Genomic DNA, 23,599 nt, shown 5'->3' with positions numbered 1-23,599 from the left:
ACCCAAATCACAGCATTGACAATGCCAGATCCTCAACCTGCTGAACCACCAGGGAACTACAAAAGTTAAGGTTACTGCCTAACATTCGATGTTTAATATTCCTTAACCTGAAATAGCAAAGTAAGCTTAGAATCAATATTTGGCTATAAGATAATTTATTATTTTACTCTCAATAACGACCAATGGAAAGTTCATGGAAATCTAGACATAAAGGAAAAAATTGACTCCTTCAGAATCGACAGAACCTTAAACAGAGCTGTTTTTGTTTGAAGTGAGCTGCTCAGTACTCACTTGAGAACGGGATCGTGATCCCTGGAGCTTTGGGATTCACGTTTGAATCTCTAACGTCTTCAGAGACTTATCCCCAAAGGCAAACAACAATAAAAGAGAGCATGGCTGCTGTATAAGAATAATGACTTTGAATTTATTGCCATAACATGAAGCAATTCTTATTTCAAGAGGTAAGGTTTTGCCTTTGTGCGTTAGTCTGTCCTGCTGATGTTCATTTACCATCGGAAAACATTTTACTGCAAGGGGCATCCGTGTTCACAAGCTGGGGCAGATGCAGTCCAGCAGACAGCTCTCAAATAACCTCGGCTGAACTAACCCAAGTTTCTACAGTCTGTTTAGTGTGCATAAACAAGCATAATTCGTGAGATTAGGATTCCTCATTTTTCCACCCCAAATGTCAGAAACTCACATGCTCTTTCAACACCGTTTACACTTGGCCCTTGGCCATTAAACTCATAGATTCTCTAGTTTTGAGATGTGTTGGAGACTTATTGTTTGAACCTGTCTTGTGGAAAGAATTCCTCTATTTATTATTCTAAGAGGCTTTAACTTTCAGGCAACTAGACACTTTGGACAAAGTCAAGAAAATGAATCCAGAAAACAAGGAAATGAGGTTTCCTGGCCACTCACTGGGTGAACCTGGGTAAACTTCTTAACTTTTCAGGCTGGAGTTGATTCAGTTGTATATCATGTTGAAACCAATATTATTTTATCCTCTAATACTCCAATGAGAAGACATTGTTATATTAGGAAATAATTTGTTTGAATAAATGTACTTTATTATATCCTAGTTATTAATCATATAATGTTTTGCAATAGTAATTAGATTGATATTTCCAAAAATTTACACAAAAGTATTTAAATTGCAAATGTTATAATATGTAATAATTTATTATGTTTTTAATTAATGATTTCATCCATATATTTAATTTGAAATTCCTCTCTATCTCTTCCTTGTCCTATCAAGAAACTTCTACTTCTCCTTATAAATACATAGTCTTGTTTTTCTGAGAGAAGCTGTAAACTCTGTGATTAGCTAGGTGGATCTTTACACATTAGCTGTCATGAGGCATAAGGGTAATTTGTTATCCATCCATTTCCAAGAGACTCGACTTCATCGTAAGCATTATCTCATTTCACTTTGGTGTAGTTATGAAAGGAATGGACTGGGTTCAAATTGCCTGGGGTTCACATCTTGATCCTACCCCTTGTTGTATAAACTTAGGTAGGTTACTTCATAGTGTCAGAGTCCATTTCTTCCATAAATAGAATAAAAACATTTACTATTATTTCATGAGGGTTAAAATAGAACTAATTATATAAAATTCTTAACATTGTGTCCATCATTTAGTAAGCATTTAGTAAATATTAGCTATTACTTAAGTCCGCATAACATAATCCTTTAGGTATACAATTTAATGTTTTTGTTATACTGATCATTCCTTTTTATTCTCATAAGCCTTACTTTTTAAAAAAAATCTTTAGATTTGAAGTCATATTAAGTACATTATGTTTAAATGCACATCATTTGAAACAGGTTCTCTAGTGCTTTTGCTAAGAAGAAATTTTTCAAATATAGAAGACCCATCACATACACATCCAAAATCTGAAATCTTCAGTAAAACAACTCCAAAGTTCTCTTGGGTAATTTATGTGCTTATACTCACTTATCTACATATTAGTGAAAATGGAATCATTGAACCACAACTTCTCTAATGCAGTGTTTCATCACAGGTTCATTTGGGCAGCAGCTGTGTCATCTCATGGGTTCCCTGGGAGAGGGGAACCACACTTCAGTGACAGAGTTCATTTTATTGGGCTTAACAAATGACTCAACCCTTCAAACCGTCCTCTTCGTGGTCATCCTGTGTATCTACCTGGTGACCATATGTGGCAATCTCAGCACAATCATTCTTGTCAGACTCTCTTCTCAGCTCCATCATCCCATGTATTTTTTCCTAAGCCACTTGGCTTTTGTTGACATGGGCTATTCATCTTCTGTCACACCCAATATGCTTGTAAACTTCCTGGTGGAAAGAAATACCATCTCCTATCCTGGATGTGCCACCCAGCTTGGTTCAGCTGTTTTCTTTGGAACAGTTGAGTGTTTCCTTCTGGCTGCCATGGCATATGACCGCTTTGTGGCCATCTGCAACCCACTGCTCTATTCCACGAAGATGTCCACACAAGTCTGTGTTCAGCTACTCATAGTGTCTTATATCGGTGGTATTTTCAATGCTTCCTCCTTTAATGCTTCCTTCCTTTTTTTACTCTACTGTGGACCAAATCGGGTCAATCATTTCTTCTGTGACTTTGCCCCCTTGCTGGAACTCTCCTGCTCTGACATCACTGTTCCTGCTGTTGTCCCCTCATTTACATCTGGCTCCATCATTGTGGTCACAGTGGTTGTCATAGCCACTTCCTACATCTACATCCTCATCACTGTCCTGAAGATGCCCTCCACTGAGGGAAGACACAAGGCCTTCTCCACCTGCACCTCCCACCTCACCACGGTCACTCTGTTCTATGGGACAATCACCCTCATTTTCTGGGAGAAACCAGAAAACCTAAGACAAATGCTTTCCTCATGAGAAAATGTAAGAGGCCAGAAGGAAATGTTACACCCAGCCCTGGATTTAGTGAAATGTCATCAAAGACTGTCCTGTATGTATTTCCTGGGCAATAATCTCGTTTACATCATCACCATAGCAATGGAAAGGGGAGGAGAGGTTTTCTGGAATAAAGGAACTCCCAGCCCAGAGAAAATACTGAAATAACTGGGTAAAGCATCCAAATTCAAGACAAAGATCTTAAAAGGCCTTGGGTGAGTGTAACGGGGTAACAGCAGTGGAGATGGAAGGCATAAATTTAAGAAGCAACGAAATGAAAAATATTTTTCATATACTGCTGAGGTCAGAGTCAAGAAAATGGGGCAGGTGGGATGATATTGCAGGATGGAGGGTTTCTTCAGGAGGTGACGACAACGTTCCATTAAGAGTCACTCCTGAGTAGCTGACAGGGTCAGTGGAGTCTTCATCCCTGAGGTCTTGAAAACTACAGCTCCAACACCAATTGTATCTTTCATCTGGAGCCATTTCTTCCCTTGAGACTCTTTTCCTGGAAAGCATCAAGGAGGAGAAATAGCCCTATTTTCAAACCCAGCAAGACCTGCTTTCCTTATGCTTTTTCTAACCATGTCTCAAAAATCAAACAAATCCTTCTACGGTTCATGTATCTCTTCTCATGCTTTAGCACAAGCAGCTATGAGGCACTAGATGGAAGCTTTTATACTCCTCTTGGAAAGCATCCCAGCCAAATGCAAGAACGTTCGAGGTACCCTTTATATTTTCATGTTATCACAGGTGATAATACCGACCAACTTCCTACCAGGACTTAGCAAGTGTCTTCTTGCCTTTAGTCCCTGAGATACTCTCCCCACTATCCTTCAAGGCCACACCGTCTCCCTAAGAGCCTTCCAGACGTCACTAAAAGCCCCCACCACCCCACACCGAGTTTCCTTCTGCTTCTCTTTCAAAGCCAGTGCCACAGGATCTGGGCCTCTGCTACCCCAAACTCTCACTCCCAGGTGTCACACTGGGAGGTGGTGTTCTGTACTGCACACACACTGCTCTAATCCTTGGTGTTTAAAGCAACAGCTACTTGACTCCAGCTTAGGATGGCGTGATCCAGGAATTGAGGCCAGACTTGGCTCTTAGTCTTGGCTGTGGGACGACTCCAGGGACCAATGCAGGTTGGATTCCTGGCCTGTCATGTTGGGTTAAAGGATCTGGCATTGCTGCAGTTGCAGCTCAGGTCGCAGGTACAGCACGGATGCAACCCCTGGCCCAGTAACGTCCATATGCTGTGGGTGTGGCCATAAAAAATATCACTAGTAGAATTACTATATGATCCATCAATTCCTCTTCTGGTTGTATCCATCTGAAGGAAGTGAAAACAGGAGTCTGAAGAGATATCTGCACTCCCATGATTATGGCAATGGTGTGATATTATTATAGTAGCCAAGATATAAAAACGGCCAAGGTATCAGTCAGAAAATGAATGGATGAAGAAGTTGTGATAAATGTATTTGTCATAATGGAATATTGTTCAGCCTCAAGAAAGAAGGTAACCCTGCCATTTGCGACAACATGAATACAGCTCGAAGGCTTTATGCTAAGTGAAGTAAGTCAGAGAAAGACTACGACTGTACATTTGAACTTATTTGTGGAATCTAAAGAAGCTACACTCATTCAAAAAAACAAAGGATGAGAGGTAGGGGTGATTGAAGAGGTGTTCTGTAAAGGTACAAATTTGGAACTAGCAGATATGCCTAAGTCCTGGAGAGCTAATGCACAAAACTACACTCATTATCTATAATACCAGAGTATAAACTTCAAAGTTGCTGTGTCTAGAGCTTAGTTGTTTCACCACAAAAAATAAACTGTAATTATGTGATCTGATAAATGTTGTAGCTGTGCTGCAGTAGAAAACGTCCTGCAATACGTAAATGTGGCAAATCAACACTTTGAACATCTACAGCTTATGCAATCCTGTGTGTCAGTATTTCAACAACAATAAACTTCTAAAATAATATAGATACTACAAATGAAAGAGAGAACTAAAAATATTTTAGGGAAAAAACGGTTTTCATTTGCAAGTGACTGTAGAATAAAATTTTAATACATTTGGAGTGTAGTTGATGAAGAAACTATGTTACTTTCAGGTATAGAGCAAAGTAATTGGTTCTTCATATACATATATTGATTCCTATTGAAGAGATTGCCCTGGGCTCTACAGTAGCTCCTTGTTACCCATTTATTTCACACATAGTAGTGTCTGTATATGTCCACCCCAAACCCCTAATTTTTCCCTCCTGCTCCACATCTCCCCTTTGGTAACTGTGAATTTGATTTCAATTTTTTCCTTTTTTTTAGCTATTTTAAAGGGCAACACATAAGGCATTTGAAAATTCCCAGGCTAGGGGTTGAACCTGAGCTGCAGCTGCTGGCCTAGGTCATAGCCACAGCAATGCAGGATCCTAGCCATGTCTGTGAACTACACCACAGCTCACAGCAAGGCTGGATCCTTGATGCACTGAGTGAGACAAGGGATTGAACCTGCATTCTCATGGGTACAGCTTGAGTTTGTAACTTGCTAGCCACAACCTAAACTCCTGATTTCAATTTTTAAATAAGTGACTAGACCCTGTTTGGGGAAAGCCTCTTAGGAACTCGTTTGGAAACAAGCAGTTTTAGAAGAAAGCACTAACCATTCTCTCTCTAGATTGCTGCTCCTGGACTTGAGCAGCCGTATTCCAGCCTCCAGCCAACCCTGATCACTTCAGACTTGCCCCCACAATCTGAACTGGCCATCTTTCCAGTTACTATCTGTCCTGTGTCAGTGGTTTCTGTATACAGACAGACTCTCTGGGTTGTCTCAAGTCTGAAGTCAAGGGGAGATCCTACCAGCAAACAAGGACCTCTGTTCAGTCCTGAATGGGTTTTTTCTCTACTTGCAGGGCTTATCCTTATGCTTGTGCATAAGGGTATATAGTTACACCACCCCCTCTATTTTTTCTAATTGCTAGCATATTATGGTGTGTTTAACATGTTGCACCCTTAAAGCTGTCTGTTGATTTTGTTTTAATTTCAAAAATCTGAAAACGACAGTCTTTTTAGCTAGTGGTGCTGGGAAAACTAGACAGGTGCATGTAAATCAATGAAATTGGTACATACCCTCACCTCACACCATGCACAAAAATAAACTCCAAATGGCTTAAAGACTTAAACATAAGACAAGACACCACCAAACTCCTGGAAGAGAATATAGGCAAAACATTCTCTGACATCAACCGGCCAAATGTTTCCTTAGGGCAGTCTCCTGAGGCAACAGAAATAAAAGCAAAAATAAACCAAGGGGACCTAATCTAACTGACAAGCTTTTGCACAGCAAAGGAAACCATTAAAAACCAAAAATTCAACCTACAGAATGGGAGTAAATAGTTTCAAATGATGCAACTGACAAGGGTTTAATTCTAAAATAATAGAAAGAGCAAAAACAACTAACAACCCAATTGAAAAATGGGCAAATGATCTGAATAGACATTTCTCCAAAGAAGTTATAAAGATGGCCAACAAAAACATGAAAAAATGCCCAACATCACTGATTATTAGAGAAATACCAATCAGAACTACAAGAGCACCACCTCACACATGTCAGAATGGCCATCATTAACAGGCCAACATGTAACAAATGATGGAGAAGGGGTGGAGGAAAGGGGACCCTCCTACACTCTGTGCGTGGGGGGGTGTAAATTGGTATAACACTGTGGAAAACAGGGTGGAGAATTCTCAGACAACTAAACATAGAACTACCATATGACTCAGCAATCCCACTCTTGGGCATATATCTGGACAAAACTTTCCTCGAAAAAGACACGTGCACGGGTAAGTTCATTGCAACACTATTCGCAATAGCCAAGATAGGGACACAACATAAATGACCATCGGCAGAGGAATGGATTAAGAAGTGGTACATGTATACAATGGAATACTACTCAGTCATAAAAGACAAATAATGCCATTTGCAGCAACATAGATGTACCTAATGATTCTGATACTAAGTGACGTCAGAAAGACAAATACCATAAGGTACCACTTTTATGTGGAATCTAAAAATATGGCACAGATGAACCTACTACGAAACAGAGACAGATCATGGATGTGTAGAGAAGACTTGTGCTTGCCAGGGGGTGGGGAGGCGGGAGTGGGATGGATGGGGTGTTTGTGGTTGGTACATGGAAACTATAACATTTGGAATAGATGGGCAATGGGGTCCTTCTGTACAGCACAGAAAAACTGTGTGTGATTGGGTCCCTTTGCTGTACAACAGAAACTGAAGAAACATTGTAAATCAACTATACTTCTATAAAACAAATAAAGTGCTTGGAACCTACAGGTGCTAATAATAGTGATAATTATTGCTATGATCATTCCTGATTTTAAGGTGTCTCCCATTTGGTGTACAAGGAAATAAAGGTGAGGGTTGAAAGAAGCATGATTTTAACCTAAACTTAAGTTAACCCAATTAAGCAACATTTGCTAGGTCTTGGTTAAAACTAATACAGTATTTAAAAAATTTATAGATCACCCAAAATGCTAAGCAAGAGTCCTACTGAGATACTCTGAGAGTGGTCTTCCTCAGGGCCTCCTTTACATCTCTGTTCCGGAGGCTGTAGATGAGGGGGTTCAGCATGGGGATCACCACCGTGTAGAACACAGACACCACCTTGTTCTGGCCAGTGGAGTAGCTGGACTTGGGCATCACGTAAATGAAGGTGATACTTCCATAGTAGAGAGTAACGGCTGTGAGGTGGGAGGTGCAGGTGGAGAAGGCCTTGTGTCTTCCTTCAGTGGAGGGCATCTTCAGGATGGTGATGAGGATGTAGATGTAAGAGAGAACTATGACAATCCCTGTGACCACGATGATGGACCCAGAGGAGATGGAAGGGAGAGTTTCAAGAACAGAGACGTGTGAGCAGGAAAGTTTCACCAAAGGGGAGAAATCACAGAAAAAGTGGTCTATCTGATTTGGTCCACAGAAAGACAGACTCAACAAGCAACTAGCAAATGTCCAAGCATTCACACACCCACCCAGATAGGAAGCCCCCAGTAAGAGGACACAGACTCTTGGGGACATGTGGGTGGAGTAGAGCAGGGGCAAGCTGATGGCCACATAGCGGTCATAGGCCATGGCGGCCAATAGGAAGCACTCGGTTGTCCCAAACAGGACCGCAGAACAGAACTGGGCTTCACAGCCAGCAGTGGTGATGGCCAGTCCATGTCTAAGGAATCCTATGAGCATCACAGGTGTGACTGCTGTGGAACAACCAATATCCACAAAAGCCAAATGGCCAAGAAAGAGGTACATGGGGGTGTGAAGATGGGCACAGCTTCTTATCAAAGCAATGATGCTGCTATTGCCTACTAAGGTGACAACATAGATGCCTAGAAATATCACAAAGCAGATGACACCAAGCACAGGGTCCTCTGTGAGCCCCAAAAGGATGAACTCTGTCACACTGCTGTGGTTTCCAGCCTCCATCTCTCCTGGGAACTAGTCCTGTTGAGGGAAATGGGAATGTTTGTTTATACTTTCATTCTACACTTTCCCAGATTTCTTTGCTTATTCCGCAGACCCATGCACAGGAAGTTCTTCTTCTGCACTGCCTGTAAACAGAGTGCTTTATGGGATTTTTGTTTGTGTTTCTTTCTTCTTCCCATAACAGGATAATTGTTATGTATCGAAGAACAAGTGATGCCAAAAGGATTCTTTTAAGTCTTTCACATTTTGCCTGCCTCCAGGATGCACCCTAACTTCTCGAGCACAGCACAGTGTACACTTTCTGATGCCCCCCTCTGCATGTGACTCTTTGCTTGTTCCTTGGGATATTTCTATCCTACACCTGCACTGATCCAACCTTCCTGAGCTATTTAGAGTCCCCTCCCACCACACACACACTCTACTCTCTCTGGATTTTGTGCCTTTTTCTTCAACTTGAATGGCTTCCAACCTCCCCCCATCAGCCCCCCCCCCGGGGACTTCTGTTCATCCTAAGATTCATTTCTCTTAAAGTCTTCTCTGCCTTCCAAGGGGTAATCAGATGACTTTCCCTTGGCTTGACATCATGTTTGAAGATGTCCAGATCACCATTGTTTATCCTGGTTATGCTTTTTGTTGTTGTTTGCATGTTTGCTCTTCACTCTCCTCAATTTATACACATTTCCCTCATCAATGGTGTATTTTCTTCCTGTATCATAACTAGTGTTGGGAATAAAATGTACTGAAAAAAAAAAACATTTGATGGATGAATGCATGGACAGTTTGATAAAGCATCAGGTAGATTACATTACAAAATAAGATCTAGAAACTGCCGTTACTAGCTACTTTTCTTAATGCCCAATTCAAAAGAAATATGTGCTGAGCTCTAAGATAAATATATCTCTACTATTTTCAATAACGAAAATACGCAACCCCTGTGCTAAGCTACATTCACTGATCTGTTGAGTTTGGGGTGACATTTTCTTCTTTTTATATTAAAAAAAATTTTTTTGCCTTTTTAGGGTTGCACCCACAACATAAGTCCCCAGGCTAGGTGTCAAATCAGAGCTGTAGCTTCCAGCCTATGCCACAGCCACAGCAATACCAGATCCAGGTGCCTGCTGAGCAAGTCCAGGGATTGAACCTGGGTCCTCCTGGGTGCTAATATGATTCATTTAGTTGAGCCACGATGGGAACTCCCTAAGGTGACATTTTCATTAGTACCTTCTCTATGTTTTGCCATTGTGTTGTGACTTAGGCAAACTTCCTGTGTTTTGAAACAATCCTGAGAAAGCAGAATTAATGATAAATTATAAGGGAAGACACAAAGAAATCATTGCAATCCAATGCAGTATTTTAGGGTATACTATAGATTCAGTAAAATTTAGAAAAAAAAGTGATATTTGTCAAAATGAGAAAATAGAGTATGATAATCTTTTTAAATTGCTTCTTTCAAGTATTATAAAATAAAAACTTAGAGATTTCTTTCAGTAATCTGAAATTTTCACTTATGCACGTCTTTTCTTTTCACTAACTCCAATTAAATATCAATCCCTTCAGGTAATTTCTTCCGATTTACAAAACCTATTTGCATGCATTTTTCTCTTACTTCTCTCTACATAATTAACTATAGAAAGAGTCACTCACAAATCCTTAATGTTAACAATGCCTCACAATCTATTTCGGTTTCTTTTAATGTCAGTTGCAAATAGTGTTATATATTTGTAATCATATTATAAATTACATTTACTATTTATATTTTCACTTAGTTATGTTGATTAAATATTTCCTGATTTCTCAGGTAATACTCATAGAAGAAATGCTGGATATGATATTCATGGAACTTCAAAACATATCCCAAAATACTTTCCTAAATGTATCTCTCTATATGCTCTTTGGAAAGTTTATTCTTTTAACACATTAACAGGACACTGAAATTTTCTATTCAGTACAACTGGTTCTGATCTTCATAGAAAGAAAATTTTCTGCCAACAACATTATTTGCATTCTTTAAAGTCTGGAGTATTTAATGCAAATGATAATATATGCATTAAATAGCTTCGAAATGTCCTTCTAACTTAAAAATATAAAAATGTCTCATTTTACGAAAGCATTTAGCATTTCTACTCATACCACTTAGTTCATTGATAGAATGAATTGTGACATATAATGAATGAATAGCTAAGAACCTACAGCTCATTGAACAATATGTTATGATCAGTCTTCATTAAATGCATTAAATTACTCTAGTGATAGGCTAGTCTACTACCATGGATGTAGCTCTTTCATGAAATATCTGTTTTTAGTCTTATCACTTGATCTCCCATGACTTTAATGGTCCAAAGCCTCTCCTTTCTACATCAAAACACTGAAATATCTGAATAGAGCCAGCACACACCTACTGCCTTCCCTTTTCCAAAAGTAAGCCCCCATAGATCCTTTGGCCATTCCACCTGGGGCATAGCTTTCAGATCCCTCACCATTCTCTGGTCAGCCTCTGAACAGGCTCAGGTCTGAGGAATGGGGCCAAGCACTGAGCAGCATGTGTGCTCTTTGCCCTCTGACCCAAGCAGAGTTCTGTGGGGCCAACCGTGCCTTCACTGCAGGCTTCAGTCTGTGCTCACAGCATCCTGGAGGCTGAAGACAGAAGACACAGATCCTGGGCCTCCCGGGGGCCAGCATTTTCTTGCATCTGACATTTCCATCTGTCTCACTCAGTATTTTTTCATTTGTAAAACATGAAAAGTTGTCCCTACGATGCAGCTTTGGAGTGAGGTTGAAAGAAATGACATCTACAAAGTACTCATCAGAGGTGTTTGTTCTACATCAGAATTAAGTTACTTTTCCTTAAGTCAAAGTAAAGTGTTGGTGGATTTTCAATTATTTCACTTTGATGAGGATCATAGCATAATTTTCCCTTCAACCCATGTCGAGAGATATTCACAAAATCAAAGGCTGTCAGGAAGTACAGTCTATGCTCCTTTCTCTGTTTGGGGCTATGTCATTCACAGCCCCAAGCATAAAAGGAAACTGATTTTTCCCTTTTCTTCCCCTCCCCTGGCTACCTGGAGATCTTTCTAGAGCTCTTAACTTTGGCACGAGGTTCATGCTGGCTCCCCTGAGTCAGAGATTTAATGCTCACCCCACGCTCCCCCTCACTGCACAGGATGAAGGGGCCATGGGCTCCGTGCCTCCAACAACCTGAACGTCAGGTGGTTTCTTCCGGATTCGCTTTCCACTGTTTCAGCTACACAAGCCGAGCACTGCTTTGGCTGCTGGGGACCGTCCAGACGGCATTCTAGGGACTCTTGGGCAGCCTGGTTTGGGTGCCCAGAATGACCATTCTGCAACGCCAGTCTTGCTGAGGCCACCCTTTCCACAGGGCTCAAGAGCTAAAATTGGTTAGAGTTTCTTTAATTTTTAAGTTCTCATTTACTTTGGTTATTTCATTTATTTTTAAATTACAGTAGATTTACAGTGTTGTGTCAATGTTTGCTGTACATATAGTGACCCAGTCATATATATACATACATATACCTGTATATTCTCATACTCTCTTCTATCATGTTCTATTCTAAAAGATTGGATATAGTTCCCTGGGCCGAACAGTAGGACCTCATTTCATATGCATTCTAAATGTAATAGTTTGCATTTACAAACACAATTTTACCTTATTTAGACAAACCCATGACTAGTGCACTCACCTCTCAGAGCAGAAGTGTTGATGCTGACCTCTAAGGAGAACTTAATAAAGCAGATGTTTGCCATGTAATTGTATAGTAGCTCTGCACTAAATACCTGACAGCATAAATGGTTGAAGGCTCTGCTCCATCTAGAAACAGAGTTACAAACGTTCTGTAAGGATGAGGAGGGTGTCTTTGTGTGTGTGGTGGGAAGGAAATGAAGGTTCTAATAGAACTTGACAAATCTCTAGGGCTGTTCTTCCTGGCCCCTTTGAGATAAAGGTCCCTGGGTTAGCTCTCCAGAAATGACTTGCAGAGTATGTGACGCATTCAGGTGGCATAAACAGAAGGTCCAGTTGGAACGAATTCCAAGGAGCCTGATGAACACTTTTTCCAGAGAATAGGATTAAAAAAAAACAGTTGAGAAAGAAATTTGGAGGGAGATGGGGGCCACAGTCAGGGCCACCAAAAGGCTCTAATTTCGTCTATGTAGACAAAACAGTCCCTTTAACTGAGGACATCAGCTGGTGGGAGAAAGCCATGGAGTAATACGAGTCAGGCAGCAGAAACAAAGCACCGTCTCCTGTCCCTCAACGTGCAGCCCACAGACTGGTGCTCGCTGGCAAACTGTTTATTATCAGTCCTCGATGCATTAAGGAGAGGAGTGAAGGGAACCATTTCTACACTTTCATAGCAATTTGAGAAAGTAATTTTAAATGTGTTGACTCTAATCATAAACATTTAGATTTACATTTTTTATTTCAGTCCTTGTTACTGATTTTCCCAGCCATTCTAGTTTTGTAATAGATCTCATTACCAATCATCCTTGGAGGCTTGGGGGAAAATGGATAAAAACTTAAATGGTTTGAAAATCACTAAGTGTGGCTTTTATAGCCAGGAGACCTGAGGTTAGCTTGATGTGCATGAGCTCAAGAAAGCTATTTAAGCTCTTTGAGACTGAATTTCATGTTCTATAAAGTGGGATTAATAACCCCTGTCTCACAGTATAGGCCTAAGACTTAACTGGGATAGCATATAATTATCTGGAAGAGCTAAGTGAAGTTACTGCTCTGTCTCAAACATTTGATTAGAAGAAAGGGCTTGGATGTGTTGACTCTGATGATTCACACTCATCAGGGTTGGGAGGTGCCCTGCCACCTTTTGCAAATTATTCTATTGCATCTTAACCCCCCCCCCCCCCCAGATACTTTCTTCTTTGAAACCATGGTGTTCTAGCTATGGCATCTCCTGTCCACCCCATGAAGCTCCCTGCTATTCCTCATCCCCTGAGGACCTGAGCTCCTGCACCTCAAATTTTCCCTTCACCTCTACCTTTGTCCCCAGCAAAGACAACTTCTAAGCATTTGGACACATCAACTGACAGCCTAACCTCAAATTTCCTCTACCTTCTTAACTCCAATAACTTTCATTCATCCACAAGCTACTTATGGAACTCCCTATAACATTCATATCCCAAATCTCATTTAGGATAGTGAGACCTAATCTCCCACCACTAAACCATAAATATGTAAAGCTACAGTTTCAAAGGCTAGTCAGCCATAGACCACCAGAAACAAACCTATAGTCCTACACAATCAAGTTTATTGGGTCAGTGCAGCGAGGGAGGGCTCGCCAAAAACCAGCATGCATCTCTCAACAGGGGAGAGAAGGCAGATGCCTCTGGGAAGGACTGGATTCTCACTGAAGATACTGAGGACAATGAAGGGGTGCAGGAATCAGTGCCGGACTGGTTGCTGCTTCTGAGGTGAGATGAGGAGAAGGACGTAGTCTGGGGTTGGACACCATTAAGAAATGATGGCAATTTACTAACTGGGCGTCTCCAGTAATAAGTGGGGATAGTGCCCCAGCCCTGGGTGTTGTTATCAGTAAGGACACACTCGTCAGTGAGAAATTGGGTCATTATGGTACATAAGCTTGGGGGAAGCATTTTCTACTAATTTTGTTGCTAGATTCTTGTGTGTCGGTCCTCCTCGTCTGAAGAACAACAGAAATGTTTTTCTGTTTCTGTCCCAACAAGGCAGGTTTTCCTTACAAAATCCATTACTGTTTACTAAATTTATTGACACAATTGTTATACTCTCTATGTTTAATCACCCTAATATTTGCCAAACGTGAAGTTAAGCCTCTTTGCATGTCCTTCTTGGATAAGTAATATGTTTGCCTTTTTCTTGAGGAAGACTCCAGGTTTTTCCATTTTCATAAGCTTTCCTTTTTTTCAGGGCTGCACCCATGGCACAGGGAAGTTCCTGGGCTAGGGGTTGAATCGGGACTGCAGCTGCTTCCCTTTTGGCACAGCCACAGCAATGCAAGATTCGAGCTGTGTCTGTGACCTGCACCACAACTCACGGCATCAGAGGATCCTTAACCCACTGAGCAAGGCCAGGGTTCAATCCTTCATCCTCATGGATATTGTTTGGGTTCCTTATCACTGTGCCACAATGGGAACTCCTTATTAATCTTTTCAGTGAGTGAAATTACAGATATGTTTTTTTTCTATCAGTCTTCTATTTATTTCATTGGTGTTCTTTTGTTATTATATATTTTCCCAATTTGTTTGTTGTTCCTTTTTAAGCTTCCTAAGATGGAAGCATAAACTTTTGTTTTCAGCCTTTCCTTGAGGGTTGTTTCCAGCCCTTTATCATGAGAAGGGATTGCATATCCCTTTTTTATGTGCTCGCACGTTTGAATGATGCCCTGGATACTGTGAAAGAAATGTTAGACTCTGGATTGTGGCAAAATCCTCTCAAACAGCCATTGCACGAATGTACCACCATTTCTTCACTTTTTAATTCAGTGAAGGGCATTTGAGAATTTTCTAGTTTTTGGCAATTCTGAATAATGCTTCTATAAATATCTCCATATAGGTCTTTGTGTGGATGTGTGCTTTCATTTCTCCTGAATAAATATCCGGGATTTTAATTGCTGGCTGTTACGGTAAGTATATGCGTATAAAAAAATGGCAAGACTTTTTTCAAAATGGCTGGGCCATTCCAAATTTCTACCAGCATTGTAATGAAGTTCTGTTTATGTTGGTTATTTGTCAGCACTTGCTACTGTCGGATTTTTTTAAGCCATTCTACTATGTGTGTAGCATTATGTCTTTTATTGTATTTGCATTTCCCCGGGGACTGGTTGTGTGCAGCATCCATTTCAAATGCTTATTTGCCCTTCATACCTTTTCTTTGGTGAAGTGTCTATTCAAACCTTCTACCTATTTAAAAAAATTGGCTGTTCTCTCACCATTGAGTTATGAAAGCAAGTTATAGATTTTAGACACAAACCCTTTACTGTTCTCTGAATATTTTATTGAAATCTGTGTTCTTTCATTTTGTTCTTCACAATGTCATTTGATCTTATTAAGGCTTTCATTTTTATTAAAACCAGGTCATCAATTATTATTGTGGTTCCTGTGTTTACTGTCATATTCAAGAAAATCTTCCTGGGGAGGCGGAACAAGACGGCAGAGGAGTAAGAGATAGTGCGCACCTTCCCCACAAACACATCACAAAACCACATCCCCATGTAAAACAACTCGCACAGAACACCAGCTGATGCTGGCAGAAGGACTTGAACCTCCAAAGAGAGCAAGAAACTCGACAGAACTGGGTAGAACAAAAGGAAAAAAAAAGAGAGAGAAGGAATCAGGACAGGACCATCATTCCTGATGGGGAGCTGTGAAGGAGAAAAGGAACCCACCCTGGGAAGCCACCTAACTGCCGAAAGATCAGCCCAGTCAGTGGGACCTCAACGTCACCGAGAAAAGCACGGCAGCTGGACTCATAACAGCACAGCAGAGTGAGAGCCGCACAGATCATCTGAAACACAGGCCCAGATACCAGCCTGAGACACTCGGGTGGGAGCTGGGCCCTGAGACTCAGGCACTGGAGGTCAGTCCCGGGGAGAGAACTGGGGACGGCATGCAGGGCTAAAGGGCAGTGTGCCACAGGCTAAGGAGGGGACACCATGGCAGAGGGACCCCATGAGAAGGTCTGGACCCAAAGGAGGGGCAAGGCACCATTTTGGGGGCGGGAAAGGAGGCAGGGTGGGCTACCATAGGAAAGTCCTGGCACCAGAGTGTGCACTTTGCCCCGGGCTTAGAGGGCAAGGCGGGGCGGCTCAGCAGAGGCTAGGGGCTGTGAGAAGCCTCTTGCTCATTTAGGGGAGATTAGGTGCTTCTTGTGCAGGCTACCTATTGTGGCCAGGCACCTATTGTGTGGGCTAAGGGCATAAGGGGGCTAAGTGCAATGTGGTGCCCCTTGCACAATGTACAGGTGGCAGGGACAGACTGCATCGGTCATCTCAGAGGCCAGAGGGTGGCTTGGCTTGCCACCACTGGGGGCCTGTGAGTGGGTTCCATCTGCAACCCTAGTCACCTCAGGGGTTGGCAAAAAAGAGGGCACTGCAACCAAGCACCATACGCTGTTGCTCTCACTCCCCTGGGAACACAGCTGCCTGGCAGCTGCCACTGCCAAAATGCTCTGGGTGGTGGCCAGAAACTTGGTCACTGTCCCTTCCCAAGACCCTACAACTAGGAGCAACTGGTGCAGCACCATCCATGTGGTTTAAGTGGGACAGGGTGCTTCTTGTGTGGTCTGCAGGTTGCAGTGGCAAACCACGGCAAGTATTTCTGATTCCAGAGGTGGGTGTGGCCCACTGCCATTGGAAATACAGGAACCAAAATCACTTGCAGCCCCCTTCACCTAAAGGGCACCACAGAGGAGGGCATTGTGACCAAACACTGCCTGTAGGTGCACTAGCACCCACAGGAGCACACCTCCCTGCTACTGCCACTGCCAAAGGTTTCAGGCAGTACCTTTGGCAGTACAAGCCTGATCTCTGTCACTTCCCAGAATCCTGCAACTAGGAGCAGCCTTTACGGCACCTCCTCTGTGGGCTAAGTGAGACAGGATGCTTCATGCATGGTCTACAGGTGGCGGGGGCAAACCACCACAGTTATCACTGACTCAAGCGACAGTCATGGTCTGCTCTCAATAGGGGTCCCTGAACAGGCACCACCTGTGATTCAAATCACCTCAGAGGAGGGCATTGCAAACAAACACAAGCTGTCATAGCTCTCACTCCCCTGGGAACTCATGCACTTTCCTGTTGCTACTGCCAAATGCTCTGGTCACTTGAAGATCTGACTAGAGCTTATCCCCACTTTCCAGGGACCTGCAACTAGAAACAGCCTGTGCCACCTTCCTGCAGGTCCTTACTGATATTGACAGCCAATGACCAGGAACTGATTACTGGCCCTACCCATTGCCTCCTTCTCCCTGAAAACACACTGAGCATCCTGGGGATAACAGCCTGCTCATACCAAAGAAAGAGACAGCAACTATCCAAACGTCCACTCCAAAAATAAATAGTAACCCCCCCCCCATAATACAAAGGGTTATTCTTGCACAGAATATGTAGCCTTGTAGCCTTGCAAGACTACAGTTTGCCTTCCCCAAGCCCACAGAAAAAGAAAAACAAAAGCAAGACGAAGAAGCTCAGAAACCAATCCCAGTTAAAGCAACAGGAAAATTCACCTAAAGCAGTCAACAATGAAACAGACCTCTGCAGTCTGAAGACATTGAGTCAAACGGGAGGTAGTGAAAACACTGAAGGAATTAAGAGAGATTCCTTTAGAAAGGAACTAGAAAATATAAGGAGGAGCCAAGAAAAACTAGAGAATTCATTTGCCAAGATACAAACTGAGCTAAAGGCAATAAAGACCAGAATGCATAATGCAGAGGAATGAATTAGTGACATGGACAATAGAATAACGGAAATCACCCCAACTGGGATAGCAGACAGAAAACCAAATAAAAAAACATGAATGCAATATAACAGACCTATGGGATAACATAAAGCAGGCCAATCTATGCATAATAGGAATTCCAGAAGGTGAAGAAAAAGAAAAGGGGATTGAAACTGTATTGGAAGAGGAGTTCCCGTCGTGGCTCAGTGGTTAACAAAACCAACTAAGAACCGTGAGGTTGCGGGTTCGATCCCTGGCCTTGATCAGTGGTTTAAGGATCCGGCATTGCCGTGAGCTCTGGTGTAGATCATAGATATGGCTCAGATATGGCATTGCTGTGGCTGTGGTGTAGGCTGGTGGCTATAGGTCTGATTAAACCCCTAGCCTGGGAAACTCCCTAGGCCGCAGGTGCAGCCCTAGAAAAAGACAAAAATAACATAACATAAAATATGTTTGAAGAAATTATGACTGAAAACCTTCCAAATCTAAAGGATACTGACATCAAGATACAGGAAGCACAGAGGGCCCCAAACAAGTGAACCCAAACAGGCTCACATCAAGACATATTATAATAAAAATAGCAAATTTAAAGATGAAGCGAGGATTCTAAAGGCAGCAAGAGAAAAGCAAAGCATGAATTATAAGGAAACCCCCATAAGGGTATCAGCTGATTTTTGTACAGAGGCACTACAGGCCAGAGGGAGTGGCAAGATATATTTAAGTGCTGAGAGGAAAGCATTTGCAACCAGAATACTCTATCCAGCAAGAATATCATTTAAAATAGAAGGGGAAAGAAAGAATTTCTGCAGCATACAAAAGCTAAAATAGTACAGCAATACTAAACCCATTCTAAAAGAAATACTGAATTGGCTTCTCTAAGTTAAAAAAATAAAAAAGAGAGAGAGAAAAAAAGAGAAAAACAAAGAATTAGGATGGAGGAAATCATAATTGGAAAGCAGTCAGTAAATAAGCCAGCATAGAGATCTCAACATGAAGATGTAAAAAAAACAAAAAAAAGGACTTCAAAATCATACTATCTGTACTATCTGGGAAAGGAATGTAAGAAAATATAGATATTTTTAAAAAATAATGTTTGAGCCTATATGAGTAACAGGCAAAAGCAAGTAGAGATAGGAAGGGAAAAACAGGGCTACCACAAATCAAAACCGAACAATACATTCACAAAAACTGAAAAGTATTCAAGCATAAAATAAATGGAAACCATCCAACTAGAAAAAGAGAAGAAGAAAAGTGAAACATAGAATTGACTGGGAAACAAGGTCTAAAATGGCAATAAATACATATCTATCAATAATCACCTTAAATGTCAGTGGACTGAATGCTCCAATCAAAAGACGCAGAGTGGCAGATTGGATAAAAAAGAAAAAACCTACCATCTGCTGTCTACAAGAAACTCACCTTAGGGCAAAGGACACATATTGATTGAAAGTGAGGGGATGGGAAAAGATATTTCATGCCATTGGTCAAGACAGGACAGCAGGAGTTTCAATACTCATATCAGACAGAATAGACTTTAAAACGAAGGCCATAAAGAAAGACAAAGAAGGACGCTATTTAATGGTTAAAGGATCCATTCAAGAAGAGGACATTACAATCATCAATATATATGCCCCTAATATAGGAGAAGCCATTACCTACAATAATTACTAACAGACATAAAAGGAGCAACAGATGGGAATACTATCACAGTAGGAGACTTTAACACCACACTCACATCAATGGACAGATCCTCTAGACAGAAAATCAATAAGGCAACAGAGATCCTAAAGGACACAATAGAAAAGTTAGACTTCATCGACATTTTCAGGACATTACATCCAAAAACACCAGAATATACATTCCTGTAAAGTGCACATGGAACATGCTCAAGGATAGATCACATACTGGGGCACAAAGCTAACCTCAACAAATTTAAGAGTATAGAAATTATTTCAAGTATCTTCTCTGACCACAATGGCATGCAACTAGAAATCAACCACAGGAAAAGAAATGAGAAAAAAAAAAAAGCTGAGTACATGAAAACTAAACAACATGCTATTAAAAAACCAATGGGGGAGTTCCCATCGTGGCGCACTGGTTAACGAATCTGACTAGGAAACATGAGGTTGTGGGTTCAATCCCTGCCCTTGCTCAGTGGGTTAAGGATCCGGCATTGCCCTGAGCTGTGGTGTAGGTTGCAGACATGGCTCGAATCATGCGTTGCTGTGCCTCTGGTGTAGGCCGGTGGCTATAACTCCGATTAGACCCCTAGCCTGGGAACCTCCATATGCCACAGGAGTGGCTCAAGAAAACACAAAAAGACAAAGAATAAAATAAAAGTAAATAATAAAAAAACCAATGGGTCAATGAGAAAATCAAGAAGGAAATTAAAAAATACCTCAAGACAAATGAAAATGAAGACACATCCACTCAAAATCTATGGGATGCGATCAGTGAGTTGGAGAGAGGACAAGATGGTGGAGGAGTAGGGAGACACGCTCGCCCTCTCCCACAAACACAACAAAAAAAGCACATCTACAGAATAAATGACTCGCACAGAACAGCAACCAATCGCTGGCAGAGGAACCTAAACTCCAATAACGGCAAGAAGTTCGTGACATTACTGGGCAGAACGGGAGAAAAGAGGAGAGTGAGAGAAGGTGAATCCGAGCGGGATGGGTGCTACCGAAAGGGAACTGCAGAGGAGAAAGGGATCCCGCATCCTGGAAAGTCACCTACCGGGGGAAAGATCAAACGAACAGGAGGAATCTCCAGATGCAGAGAAGAGTGTAGCAGTAAGTTGGAGTATGGAAAAGCCGCTCAAGAACCAAACGGACCATCTGAACTACGGGCACAATCACCAAAAATTGAGACACCTGGGTGGGGGCTGGGCACTGAATCCTCGGCTCCAGAGGTAAGTCCCCGGGAAAGGGCAGGGGGACGCCTGGGTGGGTGCTGGGCACCAAGATCTCGCCTCTGAAGGTTAGTCCCTGAGAAAGGGCCGGGGGATGCCTGGGTGGGGGCTGGGCACCAAGACATCAGCTCCAGAGGTTAGTCCCCGAGAGGGAACCGGGGGACGCCTGGGTAGGGGCTGGGCACCGAGACCTCACCTCTGAAGTTTAGTCCCCGAGAAAGGGCCAGGGGACGCCTGGGTGGGGGCTGGGCACCGAGACCTCGGCTCCGGAGGTTGGTCCCCGAGAAAGGGCCAGGGGACGCCTGGTTGGGGGCTGGGCACTGAGACCTCAGCTCCAGAGGTTAGTCCCCGAGAGGGAACCGGGGGATGCCTGGGTGGGGGCTGGGCACCGAGACCTCGCCTCCGAAGGTTAGTCCCCGGGCTGGGGGGGCGGGGCAGAGCGGAAACTTCTTGGGACGTCTAGAAACCATTTGATGGGGCAGAGACTGCCTGGGAGACAAGAAAACAAAGCTGTCGCAGAGGAAGGAAGCAATACTCTAGGAGCGGGGAAGTGGAAAGCCACATCAGAGGGAAGCTGGGAGAAGAGGATGGTCTGCGCCCGAGCTGGGGAGGGGAGAGAAGAAGGGGTGGGTCCCCATAGAATACCCCCCACGCCACAGCAAGCTTACAGGCCTGCCAGCTAGCTGAAAGCTGTGCTTCCCAGTGCATCCCCTCCCCCCACCCCCGCCACCTCCTATGCTCTCCCGAACCTGGGGCTGCCTGCCATCTTGGAGGGCTGGCCTCAACAATTTCCTGAAGCCTACCACCGCAGGGGCTGTCCCTGCACAGGCCTGCTTGCCCTTTGGAGGGGATACACTTCCGCAGAGCAGCACCAAACACCACCAGCCCGCTAGAAAAGGCCTGCAGCCCAGAAAAGCTAGAACAAGCTTAGCCAGGCTGTGAATAGATCGGCCTAATTCTCGGACGGTTTTTCTGAATCGGGTTGCCCCGGGGAGGAGCCTCTTGGGTTTCCAACGGCCCTGCTACCCGCCCAAGCCCCCAGGGGATGCTCTAGTGGATCAGCTGCATAGGACTGCCAGCTCCAGGCAGGACCCCCTGCAGCCCAGAAAATTGCAACAAGCCTGGCCGAGTCGGGAAAAGATCTCAGACGGTTTTTCTGAGTCCGGCTGCCCTGGGAAGGAGCCTCTTGGGTCTCCAATGGCCCTGCTACCCGCCCAAGCACCCAGGGGATGCCCCACTCCCGTGAAATAACTGCTCAGCATCACCAGCCCCCTGGAAGAGCCCCTGCAGCCCAGAAAAGCTGCAACAAGCTCGGCCAGACTGTGAAAAGATCCGGTACATTCTCAGGCTGTCCTTCTGAGTTGGGCTGCCCTAGGGAAGAGCCTCTTAGGTTCTCAGTGACCCAGATAGCTTCTCCAGCCCCCAGGGGGTGCTGCACTCCTGAGGAGCAGCTGCCCAACACCGCCAACCCCCTGCAAGACCGCCACAGCCTAAAAACACCAGAGCAAGCTCTGAATGACCAAGTGAAATCTGCTACCATCATGGGGTGGACATCCCAGTCCTGTCTGCCCTCAGGAAGTCCTCCTTTGCTTCAAAGAAACACTGTTAGCCCCATCAACACTCCAGAAAAGCCACACTGCCTCAAAAAAGACTGACCAACAACGAAATTTCCATGGCAGTGACAAGGCAAACACTGCCCGATCACAGAGAATACAACTCCCTCAGGAGAAAGAAAACAACAAGTAAGATGAAGAAGCTGAGAAACCACCCCCAGTCAAACCAACAGGAGAACTCACCTAAAACAGTCAACAATGAAACAGATCTCTGCAGTCAGACAGACCTGGAGTTCAAAAGAGAAATAGTGAAAATACTGAAGGAATGAAGAGAAGATATGAACAGTAATGCAGATACCCTCAGAAAGGAACTAGAAAATATAAGGAGGAGCCAAGAAAAACTAGAACATTCATTTGCAGAGATGCAAACTGAACTGGGGGCAGTGAAAACCAGAATGAATAATGCAGAAGAACGAATCAGTGATATGGAAGATAGAATAATGGAAATCACTCAATCCGGTCAACAGACAGAAAACCGAATCAAAAAACTGGAAAGTCATATAAGAGACCCTATGGGATAATATAAAGTGGGCCAATCTACACATAATAGGAATTCCAGAAGGAGTAGAAAAAGATAAGGGGATGGAAAATATATTTGAAGAAATTATCAATGGAAACTTCCCAAATCTAAAGGATACTGGGTTCAAGATACAGGAAGCACAGAGGGCCCCAAACAAACTGAACCCAAATAGACCCACACCAAGACACATCATAATAAAAATGGCAAAATTTAGTGATAAAGAGAGGATCCTAAAGGCAGCAAGAGGAAAACAGAATGTTACCTACAAGGGAACCCCCATAAGATTATCAGCTGATTTCTCTACAGAAACACTACAGGCCAGGAGGGAATGGCAAGAGATATTTAAAGTGCTAAAAGGAAAAAATATGCAACCTAGAATACTCTATCCAGCAAGAATATCATTTCAAATAGAAGGGGAAATAAAATTTTTTCCCAACAAACAAAAACAGCAACACAAAACCCAGGTTAAAGGAAATATTGAAAGGGCTTCTCTAAACCAAAAAGAAAGGAAGGAAAGGGAAGAAAAAAGAAAAGAAAAAAAAAAAGAAGAAGAGGAAGAACTAGGACTGAGGAAACCGCAATCAGAGAGCAGTCCCTCAAATAAGCCAGCATACAGATTTAATCATGAACATGCTTCAAACAAAATAAAATTAAAAAGAAAAAATAAAAAAGAGTCATCAAACCATAAAATGTGGGAAAGGGATGTTAGGA

General features: G+C 42.8%; 3 protein-coding genes across 3 annotated transcripts in view; 1 reads left to right on the top strand and 2 right to left on the bottom strand.

Annotated features, from left to right (window-relative positions):
* OVCH2 (ovochymase 2) overlaps positions 1-23,599 on the bottom strand; it is a 500,449-nt gene that overhangs the window by 178,616 nt on the left and 298,234 nt on the right. The gene's annotated exons all lie outside the window — the stretch shown is intronic.
* Positions 2,055-2,882, top strand: LOC110262317 (olfactory receptor 5P76-like). Its single transcript, XM_021102710.2, has one exon. It carries the CDS (start codon positions 2,055-2,057, stop codon positions 2,880-2,882), a length of 828 nt encoding a protein of 275 aa, XP_020958369.2.
* LOC110262316 (olfactory receptor 5P1-like) lies at positions 7,462-8,394 on the bottom strand. The gene has a single exon (XM_084978270.1). It carries the CDS (start codon positions 8,392-8,394, stop codon positions 7,462-7,464), a length of 933 nt encoding a protein of 310 aa, XP_084834396.1.

The sequence above is a fragment of the Sus scrofa genome, chromosome 9, assembly GCF_054392235.1.
Source record: "Sus scrofa isolate SSC_HxYL_T2T_F1_AM1 chromosome 9, Sscrofa_HxYL_maternal_Yorkshire_Landrace_v2.0, whole genome shotgun sequence".
Classification (NCBI taxonomy): Eukaryota; Metazoa; Chordata; class Mammalia; order Artiodactyla; family Suidae; genus Sus; species Sus scrofa.
The sequence above is the reverse complement of the archived record's forward strand: the minus strand, read 5'-3'. Positions and strand labels throughout refer to the sequence as shown.

What these genes read in the sequence shown, in the direction of transcription:
- LOC110262317 (XM_021102710.2), top strand. Translation starts at nt 2,055, where the DNA reads ATGGGTTCCCTGGGAGAGGGGAACCACACTTCAGTGACAGAGTTCATT.
- LOC110262316 (XM_084978270.1), bottom strand. Translation starts at nt 8,394, where the DNA reads ATGGAGGCTGGAAACCACAGCAGTGTGACAGAGTTCATCCTTTTGGGG.